Source organism: Melanotaenia boesemani, chromosome 4 (genome assembly GCF_017639745.1).
Source record: "Melanotaenia boesemani isolate fMelBoe1 chromosome 4, fMelBoe1.pri, whole genome shotgun sequence".
Taxonomy (NCBI): Eukaryota; Metazoa; Chordata; class Actinopteri; order Atheriniformes; family Melanotaeniidae; genus Melanotaenia; species Melanotaenia boesemani.
The window spans coordinates 24,703,357-24,723,080 of NC_055685.1; the positions used below are offsets into that span (position 1 = coordinate 24,703,357).

The 19,724-nt window shown below is 37.3% G+C and overlaps 1 protein-coding gene across 1 annotated transcript in view; it reads left to right on the forward strand.

The window, feature by feature from the left end:
• LOC121638315 (voltage-dependent T-type calcium channel subunit alpha-1I-like) overlaps positions 1 to 19,724 on the forward strand; it is a 275,523-nt gene that overhangs the window by 213,010 nt on the left and 42,789 nt on the right. The window contains exons 17-27 of the mRNA XM_041983021.1: positions 2,126 to 2,196; positions 3,307 to 3,802; positions 6,343 to 6,443; positions 8,212 to 8,335; positions 8,940 to 9,008; positions 11,890 to 12,068; positions 13,084 to 13,210; positions 14,339 to 14,464; positions 14,852 to 14,941; positions 17,326 to 17,518; positions 18,493 to 18,644. Coding sequence (XP_041838955.1) covers positions 2,126 to 2,196; positions 3,307 to 3,802; positions 6,343 to 6,443; positions 8,212 to 8,335; positions 8,940 to 9,008; positions 11,890 to 12,068; positions 13,084 to 13,210; positions 14,339 to 14,464; positions 14,852 to 14,941; positions 17,326 to 17,518; positions 18,493 to 18,644 — 1,728 coding nt within the window. The remainder of the gene's footprint in view (positions 1 to 2,125; positions 2,197 to 3,306; positions 3,803 to 6,342; positions 6,444 to 8,211; positions 8,336 to 8,939; positions 9,009 to 11,889; positions 12,069 to 13,083; positions 13,211 to 14,338; positions 14,465 to 14,851; positions 14,942 to 17,325; positions 17,519 to 18,492; positions 18,645 to 19,724) is intronic.

Here is a 19,724-nt window from a genome sequence, read left to right on the forward strand (position 1 = left end):
AACAAAACAGTGGGATAGTGATAAAGACAGACACTGAGGTTGGCACAGTAACAGGAAGATTGAGGGGAGAGAAAACCAGAGAGATGATAAGCTGCGGGTTAGCACCCTTCTTACTGCAGAGGTTATAATGTTAAACACTGGGTGTGTTACATCCACTTCACTGTGAGGTGTCCTCTTCTTTCGCAACACTCTTAAGATTAATAATATCAGAAGGGACCAATTACGTAAGTCCTAGCAAAAGCAATGGAGTAATAGGCATTTAGGAGTTTTTAAGTAGAATTCCTTGTTTATCTTTATTTTATTTTATAGGTTTTGAAGTGCTGTTTCAAGCCTTTTCATATCTATATATCCTTGTTGAATTGACACTTGAGACTATGAGTCAGCACCATCTGTTTGCTGAATAGTTTCTTGTTTTATATCAGATACTGTTGATTAGATTCAGTTTGATGCAGCACTTTGGTACAATTAGAAATCCACTCACTTTAATAGGCTTACTGTTTTGTTGATGGTTGTTTGTGCAAAACACTGACAGAGTTATGATGAAGTTTTGGTGATAAAGAAGTGAGAGCAGGTGCACACTGGAATTGAAAATCCCTCCCTTTAATATTTAAAATAGTATAAATGGCAAGTCACAAAGGCACCACAGTAAAATCTCCACACAAGGCGTTCCTTTCTGCTAAAGATGTCCAGTTCCAGTCCTGGAGGGTCACTGCTCTGCAGGCTTTAGACTCACATTAATGTAATTTGCAACAAGCTGTTGATGAAATCTGTTTTATTTGGATTATCATGTGTGCTGGAATAGCGAAGCATCTAAAACATACAAGACAGTGGCTAGAAGAACTGGAACTGGACATTTCTGCTTTGTGTTTTGTTAATCACCAGCATAGTCTTATTTCTGTATTTTGAATAAATACTATTAAACTGCATGATCTGAAAGGTGAAGGATGCATTTGTGGTGAATTAAAGTAAAAGCATTTGACTTTTATAACATTCAATCACAAGTGAAAGCGGTAATCAGTTCAGCATGTTAAGCAGTGAAGAATATCCTGTCTACACAAAGCACAGTGTACTGTATTACAGTCAGCTACTGTTGGTGTTGCATGCAACATAATGTGGAACAATTGCTTTGACAGTAAATATTTGTCTAAAACTGACACAAACACACTTATTGTTCCTCTTCAGTGATCTGCAATGCAGTTCTATGGAGACTGAAGTGTTTAGCCTAACATTTAGTTTACATGCTTCAGTTCAGTTTCTATAGAGACAGATGCACGGATTCTCAAGCACAAGCTTTCACTGACAACTTGTATTTTACATTAGCAAAGGTACAACTTATAATTGTGTTTATTAAATTCAGTTAATCAAGTGTAAACAAACATAAATGGTTCCTTTAGGTGGGACTGGCACCTAGAGAGTGGCATATTAAATTTAATATTGACATTGGGCCACTATCTAATTTTGAAAAGTACAGTTTTCTTTAATTCATTCATCCTTATGATAATAATAATAACAAGCACTTTGAAATGGTTAATACTATTTATAACCTTATTAGACTGTAAATTTAAAGCATCTGACTGACTGACTGGGGCTTCTCTGTAGTTTGCATGTTTTCAAGTACCTGCAGGGTTTCCTCTGGGGGCTAGTCTACAGTCATGCATGTTAGGTTACTGACTGATTCTAAACTAACATTGGGAGTGTGTGTGCATGGTTGGTGCAAGGCAGAGTTCATTATTAATTTATTGTTCATCTAAAATAATGCAAATTAATGTGTGAATAAGCTACTTCTGTAATTATTACCTCAGCCAAGGCAACAACATAACTCAAAGCGTTAGAGGATGGATTTTGATTAAATTTTCAGAAAATCTCAGAAATAGAATAAGGAACAAGTAATTAAATTTTGTGGTTGATCCGGATCACTGCCTGGATCTAGGAATTTTTTAAATGATTCTTTACTATGAGGAGATGGGGATAATTTTGCCAGTAGAGCTTCTAACTAAAAAATAATGCCTACAATCACTGGCTAAAAAGTACAATGGCTTGGTGGAGGTCTGCAGTTTCTGAGTGCTTTTTATTATTTCTGCTAGAGGTAAAATCTTTTCATTCACTGACATTGTTTCTTTTCTAGCGCCATGGTCGCAGTTCCAACTACCACAACTGGGGACGACCTTTTCCTCCACAGTCAGGATGGAGTCGCAGGTAGACAATGTTTTTCAGTCAGGGATTTCAGCTGTTGCCTCAATGAATTTTAACTCCATTAAGCCTTAAAACCACCTTGAAAATCAGGTCTCGGCTACTGTTTTATGTCCTTGTTAGTGCCATGATAAAATATAGCATACAAAATAGTTTTGATCTGACCTTAATTTTACATTAATTTGTTTAAATCTTTAAAGGCGTAGTGCACCAGAAAATGTGTTTTTTGAACTGTAAACAACACAGTATCACTTAATTGCGATGAAAACCACATATACCATTGATAAAATTTGTATTTTTTAAATTTATTTTAAAAACAATTTTGTGGGTAAAAATTGCTCATAACACCCTCTACAGGGTAAAACAAGGTTATGTAAAGCCATATCTACTTAACAAAAAATAAAAAAAAAAAACCCACAGCCCTTCCCTCCAGATGCAGATGGATGGGTTCTCACCTAGCAGGCATAGAAAACCACGCCCACAAACGCATATGAAGGGATGGGAACTTATATGGTGTAGATTTGGTACTTTCAGACTTCTATTCTTTCACAGAGTTTCTGTTTATATATTCCTGCAATGGGACGGATTTGTGCTTTTGAGGGGTGTAAAAGTAACACCAGACTTTATTTTTTACCTTCTGATGCTCATCTGGCGACAGACAGCAGCTCAAATCGTAGCAGCGACAACTTACAGCAGCACTTCCTGCAGCTGCCACAACCTGCCGCGAGTCTCCACAGCTTTCCAGAGCTGCTGCAGCAGCTGACAGGCCAGCGTAACAGCGCTAACGGCTCAGGCTAATACGTTTCAGGATCACCTTGTTCTTGTGTAGCTGAGGAGATTCAGGAGGGGAAAGTCTTCCACCTCAAAGACCACTCTGTGGTGTAGGTGCTTTCTGAATCTGGCTTTGCATCTTGCCAGTGAGCTGAGCTGCTGTCTGTCAGTCATTGCTGCCTGTGTATCCCGACTCACCCACTCTCCACTCCCTGTTCACCCCACACCTCCCACCTCAGCCCTTGCAGTTTCAGGCATTTTTCAAACTGGGCAGTTGGTGGAGTTATACAAAAAGTAGGGTGTGCAGTTACACTTTAAGTATACTGTTAATCTTGTGCTCTGCAGGTCTAGCTCAAACAGCCTTGGTCGAAGAAGCTATGGGTTTGGTGGGACACATCCAGTTGGAGGCAGCCTTCGTGTGCGCAGCACCCGCTCTCCCTACTCTTACAACTATGCTTCAGAGCAGGAGTCCCTTCTTTCTCACCCTCTGCACTCACATCATCCTCTGCTCCCTCATCATCCACCCCCAGTGTTCCTTTCCAGACATTTTGGTGCAAGGAGGGATCGACGGGCTCTATCCCTGGAGCTCCCAGAGTTACTTCGGACAGGTGGACAGCCACCAGTACTGCCCCCTATCCAGCTTCCAGATCCTGGAAGAAGGAGTGGGTCTGGGACAGGAAAGTCTCTTGCAGGAGGCTCCGGAGCTGGAAGTGGTTTAGGAGTGGACCATCGTGACTGTAATGGGAAGGCACCAGGTCTACACACTCACCTGATAACAGAAGTTTTTCCTCAAGTGAACGCACGCAAGGATAGAGCAGACCTGGATGAAGAAACAGACTATGTGAGTGGTAGATTATTACCTGGTTTCTCTTGATTCTGTAAATCCTACCTATGTTATCAGAAAATATGCCCTGTGCAGTAACACATGGCAAATATTTCAAAATCTCCTAATAAGAATTTAATTGCTTCTAAGTTCAAGAGTAAGGTAATTGTTCAATGGAAATTTGGATATACTGTCTGAAAAATACAGACCCCTTTGTAGGAACTTAATGATGCTTATTGTTGCTTTTCCTTTTGAAATACTCCCAATAGTGCTCTATATTATTCAAGTCATGTGACATACTTGACCAGGTCAAAGCAATTTTTCTTTTAGACAAGTTTCTGGATTTTAGCAGTGTCCTGTGAATCATAATGATACTGGATCATTTATCTCTTTCCTATCCTTTAAACACTGGGGGTCAGCTTGGCACCCAGTATTTCGAAATGCTCACAAGCTTTCATTGCACACAATTGTAGTGATCTAGCATCATTAAACATTAAAAATGTTTAGATAAAAATAGTAATCTCGGGCACCACCAGCTTTTTAATCTAATGAAAAACATGGAAAAACCATTAAAGTACTAGATTAATTAATTGCATAAATTAATTAATTCAAGTAAATTAATTCAAGTAAATCAAATCAAATCAATCAGTCTGAAGATGCTAATGACGTGAGTTCTAATTTGAAGGGACTTATAACATGATTCACATGATGGCTTGCAGGTTTTGGGTCTGAGAGTTCTGTCTGCTTATGTGGTCTCGTCCCGAGACGCAGCTTTATCGGTGGTGTCACGAGATGGTGGACAGTGAATTGTTGCAGTGATATGGCCACAAGATCAAAAGTCCGGGTTTAATGAACTAAAAGGAGAAAACTTTGTAAAACTGGTGCTGAAGTGTGAAAAGCCTGATTTAACCAGTTATCAAAAATCAGTATTAAAAAGAAAAAAACAAACTAAAAAAAACAAAAACATTTGCAGGCGGATTTCTTCTCTGTTCATCCTTCGTGCAGTTACAAATGCAGGCTCGGAAACTGAGGGGAAGCACCTTGGTGCGTCAGGGCAAAACCTCGTTCTTAAACTCTCTTTCTCTCCATTTCTGAAGAGACTTCTCTACCCTATCTGTTCATCATCGTCCTGCCTTATCCATCATCTCTCTTCAACTCCAAAACTTAACCCAAATTAAACTGCAAATGAAGCCTTTGTTTTAAGTTTTTTGAAAGTTTTAGGATGGGACACGCCCACATGAAAGTGTGTCTTACTATTTCAACCAATGGTGTTCCATTGGCTTGGCTCAGTGTTGAACCTAATCCCCTTTGTAAAAGTATCAGATAAAATATTTGTGAATACATCTGCACACGCTAAGCTATTAAAGCCTTAAAATAATTTTTTGTTAAGAACCATAAATTGACACATTTTAAAGGACACTAGTCATCATTCAAACACCAATTAAAATAAACAAATGTTATAAAGGAATTAAACAAGAGTGGTGAGTAAAATTTCAGATCATGAATGAATCAACTTGCTGATTAAACCTTGTACCAATGATGATGAGAATCAGCACAACTAAATAAACCCATATCTAATTGGCTTAATCACATCATTTATGTGATGAATGTCACTTTAAATGATAGTGGCACTCAGACAAAGACAGTCTTTTCCTGTCTGAGCACAAAAAGCCTTTAAAAAGTTTCATTACTTTTCTGTAATGTTAAGATAAACAAAAGTTCTGGTGGATTTTGCCAGATGGTCTGTCTTGGTCCCAGTTGAGAGATTTGACCTGTGGGGGTGTCAGCTTATCAGCTTGAGCAGAAAACATAAGTTTTAAAGGTGGAGGAGAGTTCCAGGTCACAAGTCAAACATCCATCTGAAAGCAATAAAACATTTGTTCTTTTAAGTCATGTCATATAACAGATTTGTGGGTGCATAGAAGATTCATTCAGAAACTTTCCAGATCCTGGGTTTATGACAAGTTCAACGTCCTCTAAGCCAGAGTTGACCTGGTGACCTGTGGAGAGGGACCAAGTCGTAAATGGTCAAGTGCTGGGCTCACAAGTCAAAAGCCAGATCCATTTCTGCTTCTTGAAGTAACTTCTTCAGTCTGTAAATGTCCATCAAATGTTAAATTAATAGTGAATTAAACGAAGTTCCAATCTTTTCCTTTGACAAAGGCTGGAATACGTCACACAACAATTAAGGGGGTAGATTTTCTGTTTATATCAATGCTCACTTTTGGTTTTGCTTTGGGGACTGTATTTTATTATTTACCTTTCTAAAATATTTGTTTTGATTTGGTCATTAGAGTAAATTTCCCCCATACCTACTTTGTTTCAATGCAATTCTTGTGAGGTAATAGAATAATTTGGCATTAATGCAAGCCACAGGGGCGTTTTTTTGTCTGCTCTGTGTACTGAAAAGTTATTTATTCATTTACAACAATAACAAACTTTAATGTATATATTACATTTTTTTAAGTCTTTTTACTGTGGATAAAACACTAATTATACAAATTCTTAGAAACTTATGAAAGACTTGACTGATCTCTTTTCCCTCCTCTTTCATGAAGAGTTTATGCTTCCGTATCCAGAAGATGATGGAAGTGTACAAGCCAGACTGGTGTGAGACCAGAGAGGACTGGTCGGTGTATTTGTTCTCCCCTCAGAACAAGTAAGTGAAGAAGTTAAAATATTATGTGTGGAGTGATTCAGATTGTCATGCATTTATGTTTGAATGCTTAAATTCAATGCCTGATGAAAATTATGCTGTGCGCTAGCTTAGCTTTGAATTAATTATCACATCCTGGCACTTTCATTTACTTTTTTCTGTTCAAACTTAATTTATACAGTCCTAATGAAGCAAGTTATATGAGGTATTTTTTTAAAATGTAAACTATTTAAAAGACGTGTGCTCAAAGGATCTGTTGCTCATTTCTCATGAGACTTGAATATTTTAGACAAGCACTTTTCAAAGGCAACAGAAGCCAAATATATTTTCTGCTAGCATAAACGGATATGATTCTTCAGTTCAACATCTCAGTTGCATGGAATGTCTAGAATAGAATAGAACTTTATTTGTCATCGCAACAATGCAACAAAATTACAAGTCTCTCCAGAAGCCAAAGGGCAGGAAAACCCAATGACCTTTGTTCCAGCCACTGGGAGCTGAATTGAATAGCAGATGCTACCAATGTAATCTGTCAGTACTAAAACGAAGTGACAAGAATATGTCTTGATTTGTATGTACAATAGTCTGCTCTGGCTTTGAAATCTCCTTATTCAGCATGGAAGTCCAAACTGCAAAGAAACAGAGTGTAGAGAAGAACAATAGCCCTGAAAAACAAATGTTATCAAATGCTACAAGCTCTGTCCAGATAATGTGGAAGAACAGGAAGCTGCACAAACTGCTTACCTTTTCACACAGAAAACCGTCTTCATGTCTCACGGATAGCTTGACAAAGGGATGCTGCTATTTGTTTCCTCCACAGCATCATTTTTCCTCTCTAGACAGAGGAGTAGTCCGCCTTGTCTTTTCCAGCGGCCCTCTATTCATTGCTGGTAAAAATGCCCCTGAAAGCAACATGAAAGAAAAATCACTCAGTCTTCCACTCGCTCACTCTCCCGATTCCCTGCGTGCTGATAGCCACTTAAGGGAAGCCAGGCCCCAGGGTTGTGTTTTGGCATCCTGGCAGGTGCCATCTGTCAAGCAATGGCTCTGTGTCTGTGTGTGAGTGTGTGCACTAGTGTTGGGCCACTTCTGCTGTAATATCATGTTGCCTGTCCGTACATGTGTTTAGATGGCTCTGCATATGTGAGTGTGGGAGTGTGGGAGCATATGTACATCTTTGCTTTGTTTATGCCTCATTCCACTTTTTATGCCTGAGCTTGTGTGCAGACATATGTGAGAGTTTGTGATCACTACAACAACTTTACCTCAGCAGGATTAAAGCAAGGGAAGTCAACAAACAGAAAAGGAACAAGCAAACATCTGGCGTTGCATTTCAGGTGGTATAAGTGCTTAAGCCAATACAGCCACTGGTCATGATCAATACCAGGGGGCAAGGTGGCCAGATTTGAATCGATAGATGGAGGGACAGTGTTGGCAAGTCTGGGGAAAAAAGCAGCCAGATTAGCAAATTGATTTCTTCACCCCAGGAGCAGGTGCAGCAGAAGGTATATTCTATTTGCTTTATTGCTGGTGAATGTGATGAGATGTGTTCAGGTTCTACTTAGGAACTGCTTACTGCCTTGCAAATGCCTGAATTTGATTCAGTCTGATGGTCAGTCTGCAAGGCAGCAGTTCTTAGCCTTTCTGGTATGCAGCCACTTATCTATTTATTTTTTATTATTCTCTTTTTATTAAAAGAGCATTTATGATTTTTTTTTCTCATACATATATTCAGCTACCCTCTGCTATATCCCTGTTTCTCTCCTGCCAGGTTTAGACTGCTCTGTCAGTCCATTATTGCTCATAAGCTCTTTGACTACGTGGTCCTGGTCTTCATCTTCCTCAACTGCATCACAGTGGCTCTTGAGAGGCCCAGGATTCTGCAAGGCAGCCTGGTAAGAGCAACAATTCTCTAAATAAATTATCATTCTGTAGACTTTGAAATAGTTAGATACACTCTCACTGTTATTGATCCTCAGCTGGGAAACGTTCTAAAGGATGGCACCGTCCAATATCAAAAATAAAACATTACCGTTTAAATTTCTGTAAACCATCTAGGATTTAAAAAGCACACTTGAAACGTACAACTCCATACCAGAAGATCAGAGTTGTGATGGAATAAGTCATAGTGAAACATACCGAAATAATCTATTTAAGCATCAAAGCCAAATTGAACTGGCTTTGATGAACTCTGCTTCAAAACCCAATTAACTTCATGCTTTCTGTGTGTTCTGGCACCGAGGCAATTTCCTGCCATCACATAATACCAAACCACTAAAGGTTAAACACAGCTTTTTTGAAACATGTGATAGTTGTAAAAGACTAAAATTGGATCGCTCTCACCTCATATTCTGCTTTAGACTGTACTGAAAGGAATCAAACTTTGTCAAACTATTTTTTCTTTGTTTTGTGGTTCCAACTTTAGTTCTCACTCTCTTTTTTTTCTTGTTTCCTCCCTCTATCAAGTTATTTTCTTTGTGTACACTCTTTTCGTTGCAGGAGAGACTGTTTCTCACAGTTTCCAACTACATCTTTACTGCCATCTTTGTTACAGAGATGACTGTCAAGGTAAAATCCTAACACCCTTTCCTCTCTTTTCTTCTCTTGCTGTCTTTACTCCTCTCAGTTTCCTTTCCCGTCTCACCCTTCCTCCTCCCTTATTAATTTCCTACTTCTCTTCTACAACCTCCTCTCTCTTAAGCTTGCATTTCTTCTCATTCTCATTATGTCTTTCCTCTTTTCTTATGTTGTTTTCTTTCTGGTTTTCCTTATTTCTCAATTCATCAATCTATCTATCAGTGTTGTACCTCACATCTTCTTCTCTGTAGTCTGTATCTTTTCTCTCCTTTCATCTCCTGTGTCTCTCCTTTAGATCTCTCCTTCTTCTCCTCCTCCTTACTTTTTTTCTGACAACTATGCAACCTGCAGTTTAATCAGTTGCACATTTCCCATTAGCAATGGGCAACTAGATAATGAAGTTAATTAGAAAGGCTATCGGTCTTCTGCTGGCCTTTAGCTACTCCTGGACTTTCCATCGATAAACACTCACACACGCACAAACACACACATGCTCTTTTTAATCCACTAATCTGCTCCCTTGAAGACATGGCATCATCCATTATTAAGGTCCCTGTGTCTTCGGGCGTTTTCCACACTGGTAGAAATCCTGTAGTGATTTATTTATGACTGAGGATAATGAAGACATGTTTAGCACAATGATATGTAGCTCACCCCTGTTACGGGTAGGTGCAGAGTTCACTTGTGTAGATAAATGCAGCTGGCTTCAAGCTGAACTTGTGGTGTTATTTATTTATTTCACATCTTCATATATTTTATATTTGCATCTGTTTAATGTCCATTCTTTCAATCAGACAACCATTCATTCAAGTTTTAAAATGCTTCATCTTATCTTAATATTTCATAATTAGTTATATGCCTTCACTTAATGCCATCACTAGTCTTTTGTCCTCTCATTTGTAATTTAATCAGAGTATTATTGTTATTTTTAAATGTGCAGCTTCATTTTCACTATTAAATCTGGTTCCAGCACTCGCCTTCTGCTAATTATCTTGGCTCAAATGTGCAAAACACTGTTAAAGAGATCTAACTTTAAACTGAACTAGTATTAGTACTGGGTAATGATTAGAATTTTTAATTGTGATTAATCGCAACACGTCATGCGATGCCAGCTGTATGAGTGTAAAGTGTAATACACTTACTGTATAATAATAAAACTGTAGCTGTGGCAGCAACTATTACTATGTAGCCCAATGTAGTCAAGATAACTGAAGAAGCCTCTTTCACTAATACCTTTAGTGGGGAAATCTACTGCTGGTTGGGAAAGTATGAAGTGGAAAAGACAGAAACTTTTCACCTTGCCTCAGTGTGTGGCCATACATAATGGAGGACTTTGGAGATTTAGCATGGCCATACATACTTTTTTTAAGTGCAGTATGACTCTCAAAAACTTTCAGTACTAACTCTTTTTACCTACTGTACTTATTGTTTAATGCATTTCGTCAATTTTCAACTGTTGGTCAAGCTACTTTAAAGATATCATCAGAGCTAATTTCGTTTTTCCTTGATGCTGTTTCATAACAGTTTCTTTAGAGGAGAGTTACAGTGGCTCAATGCTTTTTAGCTGCAATACCATTACTGAGCAATCTTTAAAAAATAATCTAGCTTTTAAGTTTTCATAGACCATCTCTTAAAAATAAAATAAAATCAAAATTATATTTGATATTTTTCTTTCTTTTTTTTCAAACTTTCCTAATTTTAACTAACAGCACAGAATTTTTAAATCATCCTTTCAATTTCATCTGAGTTTTACTTTTATACATTTTTTTCTGAACTGATTTCTAAATGAATAGATCATTTTCAGTAAAACATCTAAGCAGAAGTCCTATAAATTGCCTTAATTGAAATACTCTTGACAAATTCATAGGTAATATGCATGGAGTACAATGTGTTCTCATCAGAGAGAGCCTCTGTGGAGATTTTGAGGCCATAGTGTACCAGACTAAAGATATAAAATCCCATTTTAAACATTGGATCCTCAAAATGCATCAGCAGCAAGAGCCAAAAAATACTTTATTTCAAACTAAATTAAATTTTAAAGAGTTTGAATGTTATTTAAAATTAAATTTAATATAACAAACTCACTCACTCACTGAGATTGTGAGGGGAAAGAAGTATGCTTCAGTACTGTTGGGACTGACCTGCTGTAGATTTCCCATGCAACATGTTTTATCTGGATGGTATTTGATCCCTTTAATGGATGCTCCAAGGCATTCCAACAGTTCCAAAGGGGCTTGTGTATAGCCAACTGCTTGCTAATAATAGAGCAATCAATATCTAGCTTGTCATATGTGCCTCAATACATACCGCCTGTATACAGAGCTTTTTGACAGATCTGACCAGTGAGGATTGTCCTGATTTCCCACAGTGAGAGTTCTGGACATTGTTAGTTGTAAATATATCAGCAGTCTAAAATACTGAATGTTTAAACACATTACCATGACCTTATCTCAAGTTGTAATTAAAAACATTTCTTTCACCAATAGTTTAGTCAGCAAAACTGACTAATTGTTAACATTAAAACCTAATAAACAGCACAAAGAAATCCATAGGACTGTAGACTCATGTTTTGGCTGTGTTTTGAAAGTGGGTGCATCAGAGCATAAGCATACTAGATAGTTCTGCTCCTGAGTTTTGAACAGACCGAATTTGACTTTTGATCAGCTTTTGTTCCTCTCATTGCCATTGCTTTTATTTGTTATCTCGTTTTTTTATCTACCGTTGGGATTTTCAAATATCCCTTCTCTTCTCCCACTGGGAAGGATCTAAATAGCAATCCAAATATCAAAGAGAGTGTGTGTATGTGTGTTTTTCTAAGCCTCCGTCTGCTGTTTATTAACTGAGTGGGTACTCTCACCCTTTATCTCCCCAGGTTGTGTCCATGGGTCTGTATCTGGGGGAAAAGGCATATCTGAGAAGCAGCTGGAATATTCTGGATGGTTTCCTGGTCTTCGTGTCCCTAACTGACATTGTAGTGTCAATGGCGGGCGGGGCTAAGATCTTGGGGGTTCTTCGTGTCCTCAGGTTGCTCAGGACATTACGTCCTCTCAGGTAGAGAAAAGAATGGCCACTTTTTGTTTCTGGTCCCTACATAGTCAAAGGGGATTCTTATGTTTCAGAAAAATATTTCTTTTAAAGTTAGATTTCACCATATCTTAAAAAAATAATGAAAACAACCAAACAGCACTTCATCTGTCTGAGCAGTTGCCAGGCAACATGTCAACATTCCAACTACCAGTCCCAGCCAGGCAGGAAATAGCCTGGGACACAACCCTCTGTTACCCAGAGAGCTGTCCAACCATTTATTTCTTAGCTTTGCCCACTTAATCCTTTAGATGGGTCATGGATGGCCTGGAGTCTGTCCATCTGACACTAGGCAAAAGGCAGGGTTCAACCTGGTCAGTCCATACGGAGTTAATAGACAATACTGACTGCCAGTAAAAGTCTGTCAATTAGCCTGTTTTTACAGGCTGTGTATTTCTTCCCTTCATCTTTTATCTCAGTGTTTCTGGTTTCAAAATCACAGGGGAAATGGCAAAATCCAATGTAAAAACCTTCATGCTACAAATGGCTGTTACACTATTCTTTACTCATTCGTTACTCATTTTGTAGCATGGTTTATTTTTTTATAAGTGCTCAGGATCAATGTGACTTTCAGTACATGATAGCCAAAGTTCTAAAGTGTGAAACAGACTTGCAAGGATTTATTGCATGACATCTCCTGACAGAGCAGTTAATTAGTTGATGAATTAGGGGTGCAGATCGGTTTAATTATGAATAAATTTAAAGTGTGTCTTTCACTATTACGTTTCATTTATTCTACAACTACAGAAATATAAACAAAAATTACGGAAATAATTGGTTTTTAATATTAGTTTGTATTATATCAAAGTGTCATCATCTTTAACTTTTTCATTCTGAAGATAGAGATGTGTTGGGATCAAAAAGGGGATTAATTAAAAAAAATATTTAGTAATGTTTCTCTTTGAGCTATAATAAAATTCTTTGTCTTTCTTGGAACCATGTGACCAAAATAAATATTCTCCCCTCTGTATGTCTGTCTCAGGGTAATCAGCAGAGCTCCAGGACTAAAGCTGGTGGTCGAGACTCTGATCACTTCCCTCAAACCCATTGGCAACATCGTTCTCATCTGCTGCGCCTTTTTCATCATCTTTGGCATTCTTGGTGTTCAGGTACAGTAAATTCCATCATCACTTCTATACGACTTTTATAATAATATGAGTATTCCATAAACTTAAAGCAGGCTCTTTCATAAATTTCTAATTAGACCTTGGACAGTCAAACGGTTGCAGACTAAATACAAGCCAAAATAGTCACCCTCATCCTCAGCATGTTCCTACCAAAGATTCATGCATTTACAACATAAACTAGGTCAAAATATGTTCTCCGGGCTATGATTATACGCTTTAATTTCCATCTACAACAAAATAAAATCAATAAATGGAGCGTTACCACTGATATAAGATTTTCTCTGTATGGTTAGAAGATTTTTTTATGTAAATCCATCAAGAAGAAGCAGGAAGGTAACCCATTACAATTCAAGAATCTGGTTATTGGATTAGCTATCAAAAGAAAAAGAACTTTAAAACACTGTCAAAAGGGTACTGCATGCAATAAGATAAACAATTTACAAGTGAAACAAAGCTTTTAAGAGAAGCATTTAGCTGCTTTGACCAGAAGCATTTAGCTGCTTTTAACAGAAGCATTTAGCTGCTTTGACCAGAAGCATTTAGCTGCTTTTAACAGAAGCATTTAGCTGCTTTGACCAGAAGCATTTAGCTGCTTTTAACAGAAGCATTTAGCTGCTTTTAACAGAAGCATTTAGCTGCTTTTAACAGAAGCATTTAGCTGCTTTTAACAGAAGCATTTAGCTGCTTTTAACAGAAGCATTTAGCTGCTTTTAACAGAAGCATTTAGCTGCTTTTAACAGAAGCATTTAGCTGCCTTTGCCACCTTCTTTTTCACATCATCGTTTCATATAATCATCTTCTCTGCATCCATTGTGATGCAATATTGTTCAGACTTCCCTCTTTGACGTGTTCAATACCAATGAGGTTTAAATAGCTCTTTTTGCAAGCAGAGAAGAACCACATTGTTGATATCAAGTGCTTTTTGAATCTTCAGTTAAGCACCATCCACACACTCATTACATACGCTAATTACGAGATTACTTCAAAAGCTACACGAAATAAGAGGTTGCTCACTCAAGTGCTATAACAGCTACATCAAAATGCATCTTTGTCTGCTTCTTTCTTTTTTTTTCTCATTTTCCTTTTCTCTGTGTGTGTTTTCCTCCCAAGCTCTTCAAAGGAAAGTTTTACTACTGTGTGGGTTTCGATGTGAAGAATATCACAAATAAATCTGACTGCCTAGCTTCCAACTACAGATGGGTTCACCACAAATACAACTTTGACAACCTTGGACAGGTACAAGAAAGAAAATATACTTCCCTGATACCAAGCCTGCATCATATCTTACTTATTAATGTAGAGCTATACAAAAACAAAGTTTATACTCAAGCATTGCAAAAAGAAGCACTTCATTAATAAACTCAACACAAACAATGAAATTATGTTAACAATGACTGAAGACACATCTTTTTCTGATACATGTACGTTTTCATTATTACAGAGTGGTCATATATGATATAACTGACATTTGTTGTTCCTTTTATATACTAAGAAGCAAAAGTACTTAAAGTATTTTTATGTGGCACAATCAACATTTGTGCTGCTTTAAAGATTATTAGAAAATACTGTGGTAAAATACTTATAAAACTGTATGTTTTGTTTATACTTGTGTGTGTCCTTCAGGCTCTTATGTCCCTTTTTGTCCTGGCATCAAAAGATGGCTGGGTCAACATCATGTACCATGGACTGGATGCAGTGGGAATTGACCAGCAGGTAATAATACACACATGCAGGGTTTAATGCTTTACAGTGGTACAGCTCTCTAGCTCCTGAATAGAATACAAGGAAATATATTATATTCAGTAACTAATTTTATTTTTATACAAAATACAGATATGAATAATTTAGTTATCAAAGAATTTTTATAAAACAACGTACTTTACTAGAACATATTTCAGTTTATTTCTTTTATTGCTTTGAAAGATTTTGCCTACATTTGACTGACAGGCAATAAAAATAAAGACAATAAAATCAGGTATGCCATTAATTACACAGATCTCTAATGGAATTACAAACATCTATCCCATTACTGCTTAGTTATAACAATAAAAGGCAAAATGGATACTTGGGGTAAAGGTTGAAATAGAAATTGATGCTCCTTTGCTAATATGGAAGATATTTAAAGAAGTTTGGCGAGCTGATAAGGATGCTGCCAAAACTCTGGAAGAGTTCTGGGGACGTCCAACTGAGTGGAAAGTTAGAGAAGCAGATGGGGGGATTTCATCTTCCATCTGCCCAAAGAGAGTGTGGAATTCCCTAACAAGAGAGAAGAAGTTGTGGGCTGTAAAATATAGTTTTGTCATTTTTAAATTGACTGAACAAGTTCCGAGTTTAGAGTTAGCATATCTTTAATCTTCAAAATACTACACACATCCACAGGCATGACATCACCACTGTAATGTAAATTAGTCAACTGTAGTGACTCCAACAACAATAAATTTGCTTTGGTATGAATTCATTTGAAAATCCACTAGAAAATTATAAGAAGAGTGGGCATTATTCTGGATGAGTCAGTTTCCCTGCCTCTGGGAGTCCAGCGCTGCACTGAGTGACTAATCCCATTTACACTCCACCTTGAACTTTCAACACTCCAGTTTAAATTATGACTCTCATCTCTGGCTTGATTGCTTCTGAACTTGACTTTTTATTATTTTATGTTTTAATGATTCCCTTCAATAATTACCTCTGCACCCAATTATCTTGAACTTTTCTTCACCTTGTCACCCTTTGCTGCCTATTTGCCTGTTTGCTGTCATCCTTTGTGACTGGTGGCCGCTGCAGGATGAGTAAACTGTAGAGGATGTGAAGTGATTTGTATTTAAAAAACTGTGAGAGGGGCAGATATAGACAGGAAATATTTATTAAAAAAATTACAAACTAGATAACTAGACCCCACTTTCTGTTGTTTATATGTCTATATATCCTATCATAGTGCTAATTTCCAAACATGAAGTGGGTACAGAGGGTAAATGGACGGCCGCATATTCAAACCTTGTGTCATAGAGCTCCCTTCAAATGAACAGCTTACTCTTTCACATTGCAGATATAAACTGGTGTCTTTGCAATGTAACAGTTCAACATTTAATTGTCTTAAAACTTATAAAAGCAGATGAGTAACAAAGACACATTTCAAAGTATAATGTCTTTGCAGGGAAATGTTAAGTCACAAAAACAAATTGTGGGTGAACAAGTTTAATAAATTTTACAATTTCAATGAAGCTGTTCATGGTTGCACTCTTTTTAATTTTGTTTCACACTCTACCACTCGGATGCATAAATAAGTCATTATAATTCGCATGGTGAATTCAAGCCACAACTGCAATGTACCAGTATGAAAAGTGTCATTATCCCACAAGGTATTGCAATGACCAGTTAAATAAAGATAAACATACAATTTTGAAGTCTGATAATAAGTGACTCCAAATTTAGTAATGCTGTTATAATTCTTTTTGTGTAAAAAAACATTAATCTTGAGGTTGTCCTAATCTCATTGTTCATACTCAAGTGGAGAATGTTCATGCAGGAAAATTCAGTCTAAATGCACATTTAAAAATATGTAACCTCTTCTGAGTCCAACTGTATGTGAAGGGTAAAAGTGGTGGCCATGACAGTGATAATGTATCGTAAAAAGAGCGTATTTTCTTTTCTAATCCTTACGAAGTGTTATTAAAGCCCAGGGATCCTCAGTCTTGGCCCTCGAGAGTCAGAGTCCTGCAGGTTTTAGAAATCCCCCTGCTACAACATCTCTGACTCAAATCAGTGGGTAATTAGCAGAGTTGTGCAGACATCAACCTGTGCACAAGTCTTGAGTCTGAATCAGGAGCGTTGCAGCAGGGAAACTTTTAAAACCTGCACGACACTGACTCTTAACCACTAACAAGACCAGGATTGAGGATCCCTTTTATAGCCTAAAGCTAAGAGGAAAATTTAAATTTTTATTGTAAAATGTTGTGTCCACTTGTTTATTTGAAAGTTGAAAGGAAGTTTATTTTACTTTTATTCACATTTCTGGGCATTTTTTTCTGTTTCTGATCTTCCTTTGACAGACACCTTCATTCCATTAATTGTGTCATTTTTTACTCTTATCTTTTCCCCAGCCAATGACCAACAACAACCCATGGATGCTGCTGTACTTCATCTCCTTCCTCTTAATTGTTAGCTTCTTTGTCCTCAACATGTTTGTGGGTGTGGTGGTGGAGAACTTCCACAAGTGTCGGCAGCACCAGGAGGTCGAGGAAGCCAGGCGGCGGGAGGAGAAACGCCAGCGCCGCATGGAAAAGAAGAGGAGAAGTAAGGGAAAGAGAAAAAGAAAATAGATCGAAGACAGTGGAACAAAACAAAAATGCAAGCAGAGGGGGGAGTTTAGACCTCGGAGCAGAGGAAGAACTGATGAGAGAATTATTAATAAAGAAGACAAGACAGAATGGGAAGAAAATTTGGGGGTGTTAATGTAATGGAAAGTTGAGTAGAGGGGAAAGAGGAAGGAAAAACATAAGTGGAAAGAGTCAAGGTAAATAGAGATAGATGAAAGAGCTGTTAAGACATAAACCTGAGTGGGTAGAGGAAAGGATGATGGAGAGATTGATACAAAAGAAGAGTCTTCTCAGAGGGGGGCAACAAATCAAGGGAGGAAATGTGGATCAGAAAAGGACACAAGTAGGTAAAAACCAATATTATGAATAAATCTGAGTACTAATGCTATAAATGTTTTCAAAATTAGAGGAAACTGCATTTCAGCAAGTGAGTTATGCAAAAAATATTTAGATTGGACTTGAAACTTTGAAAGAGGGCACTCCTTGTTAGATTTAACCCAAATGGCAAAGTCCTTGTAAAATGTATCGGGGAATGACTCATTTAAAACTACTTAACCTCTCCTACACATTCATCAAATTTTTTTCTCTTCATATTACCTCCCAGTTTTACTTTCCTCTTTCTCTTCACTTAATTTACTCTGCTCCTCATTTTTCACCTCTTTTGCCATAAAAATTACTGAATGAATACCTGTTTTTTTCCTACCCTCTAATTTTTCTCACTGAAACAAAATTTTGCTTTCTTTCCCATATTTTATAACACATAACTTTACATTTTCTTACATTTCAAACATCCTTTTTACTTTCATGACATTATTACTTCCTTTGTTTTTCCTTAATTCTGAGCTTCATTTCCTCCACTAATTATTTTCCTGTTTCTTTACCAATCCTGAACCTGCTTGTCCTGTTTTTCTTCTTGTTTTGGTATCTTTCTTTAATGTTTTCTTGGTGCAGAGGCTCAGAAGATGCCATACTACGCTTCCTATGGTCGCATCCGCCTGGCTATCCATGCTTTATGTACCAGTCACTACCTGGATCTTGTCATCACCTTCATTATCTGCATAAATGTTATCACTATGTCCCTGGAACACTACAGCCAGCCACAGGTAACCACTTTTCTTTATAAAGATGGTGGGGTTGTTTAAACTTCTTAAAAGGTTTTTGGGTAGCAAGTGGCATTTGAAAGCAGTCACCCCTAGAGGTAGCAAGCAACAGTGAAAGGCAACTATTTGTGTGCAGCATGGGAAATACGTCTTGAAGATGTATTCACTCTGGAATCTTTAAGCTGGATGTTAGCCAGTTTCCATTTCTTTCCCAAAATGTAATTTATGTACAATCAGCAAGACAAACAGCCAGTAACCAAAACCTTTATTGAATGACTGGAAACGGTTTGGCAGGTTAGTTTTAGTTTTATAACATTCTCCTAGCACGTGAGAATCTTTAACAACAAACAAACAAACAAACAAAAAAAAAAAAAATCAGTTGCCAGAAGGAATTATAGTAACATATAATTTAGTAAACAAGAAATGTAATATAAAACGAAGCTCTTCACAGATTTGATTGATGTATCAAAAGCAGGGGATGGTTATTAAAGCAATGGCTATGCAAAGAAGTAATAATACATTTGTTATGCCATCTGGCAGAATGAGACAGCCTGACCCCAATCCCCTCATGATATAGAATATATAAATTGTCTCTTACGCAAAAGAAAAGGAAAAGGTTTGAATAAATGTCTCCATGTCCACATGAAATCAAAATAGATCTTTAGGTATTTTTATGTGATCAGTCTTGCATAATAAGGAACTTTAATATCAATGAAAATATTTTTTTGCTCTCCCAAACATTTTGGAGATTCTGATTTCCTGGAGAGGGATTTAAATAAACATTTCAAGCAAATTTTTTAATTTAAGCAGCACTAAGTAAATGGTGGGTGGAAGAGAGCCAGGATGCAGGAGCTTGATGAGAGCAATTAGACACTGTGGTGGTCAGTTTGTGTTTGAAAATATCTCATCCTCCCTGAAGTTTAAAACCAAATGAATCCTGCATTGTCATTTTGAAATATATCTGGTTTAGTAAATATTAAGGTGTTAAACTCAATTTTTGGGGGGACGTAACACAGCACAGAATCTAGACACTCATTTACTGGTCAGGCAGTGTAGTTTACACAGTATTGTGTTTGTGTCTGT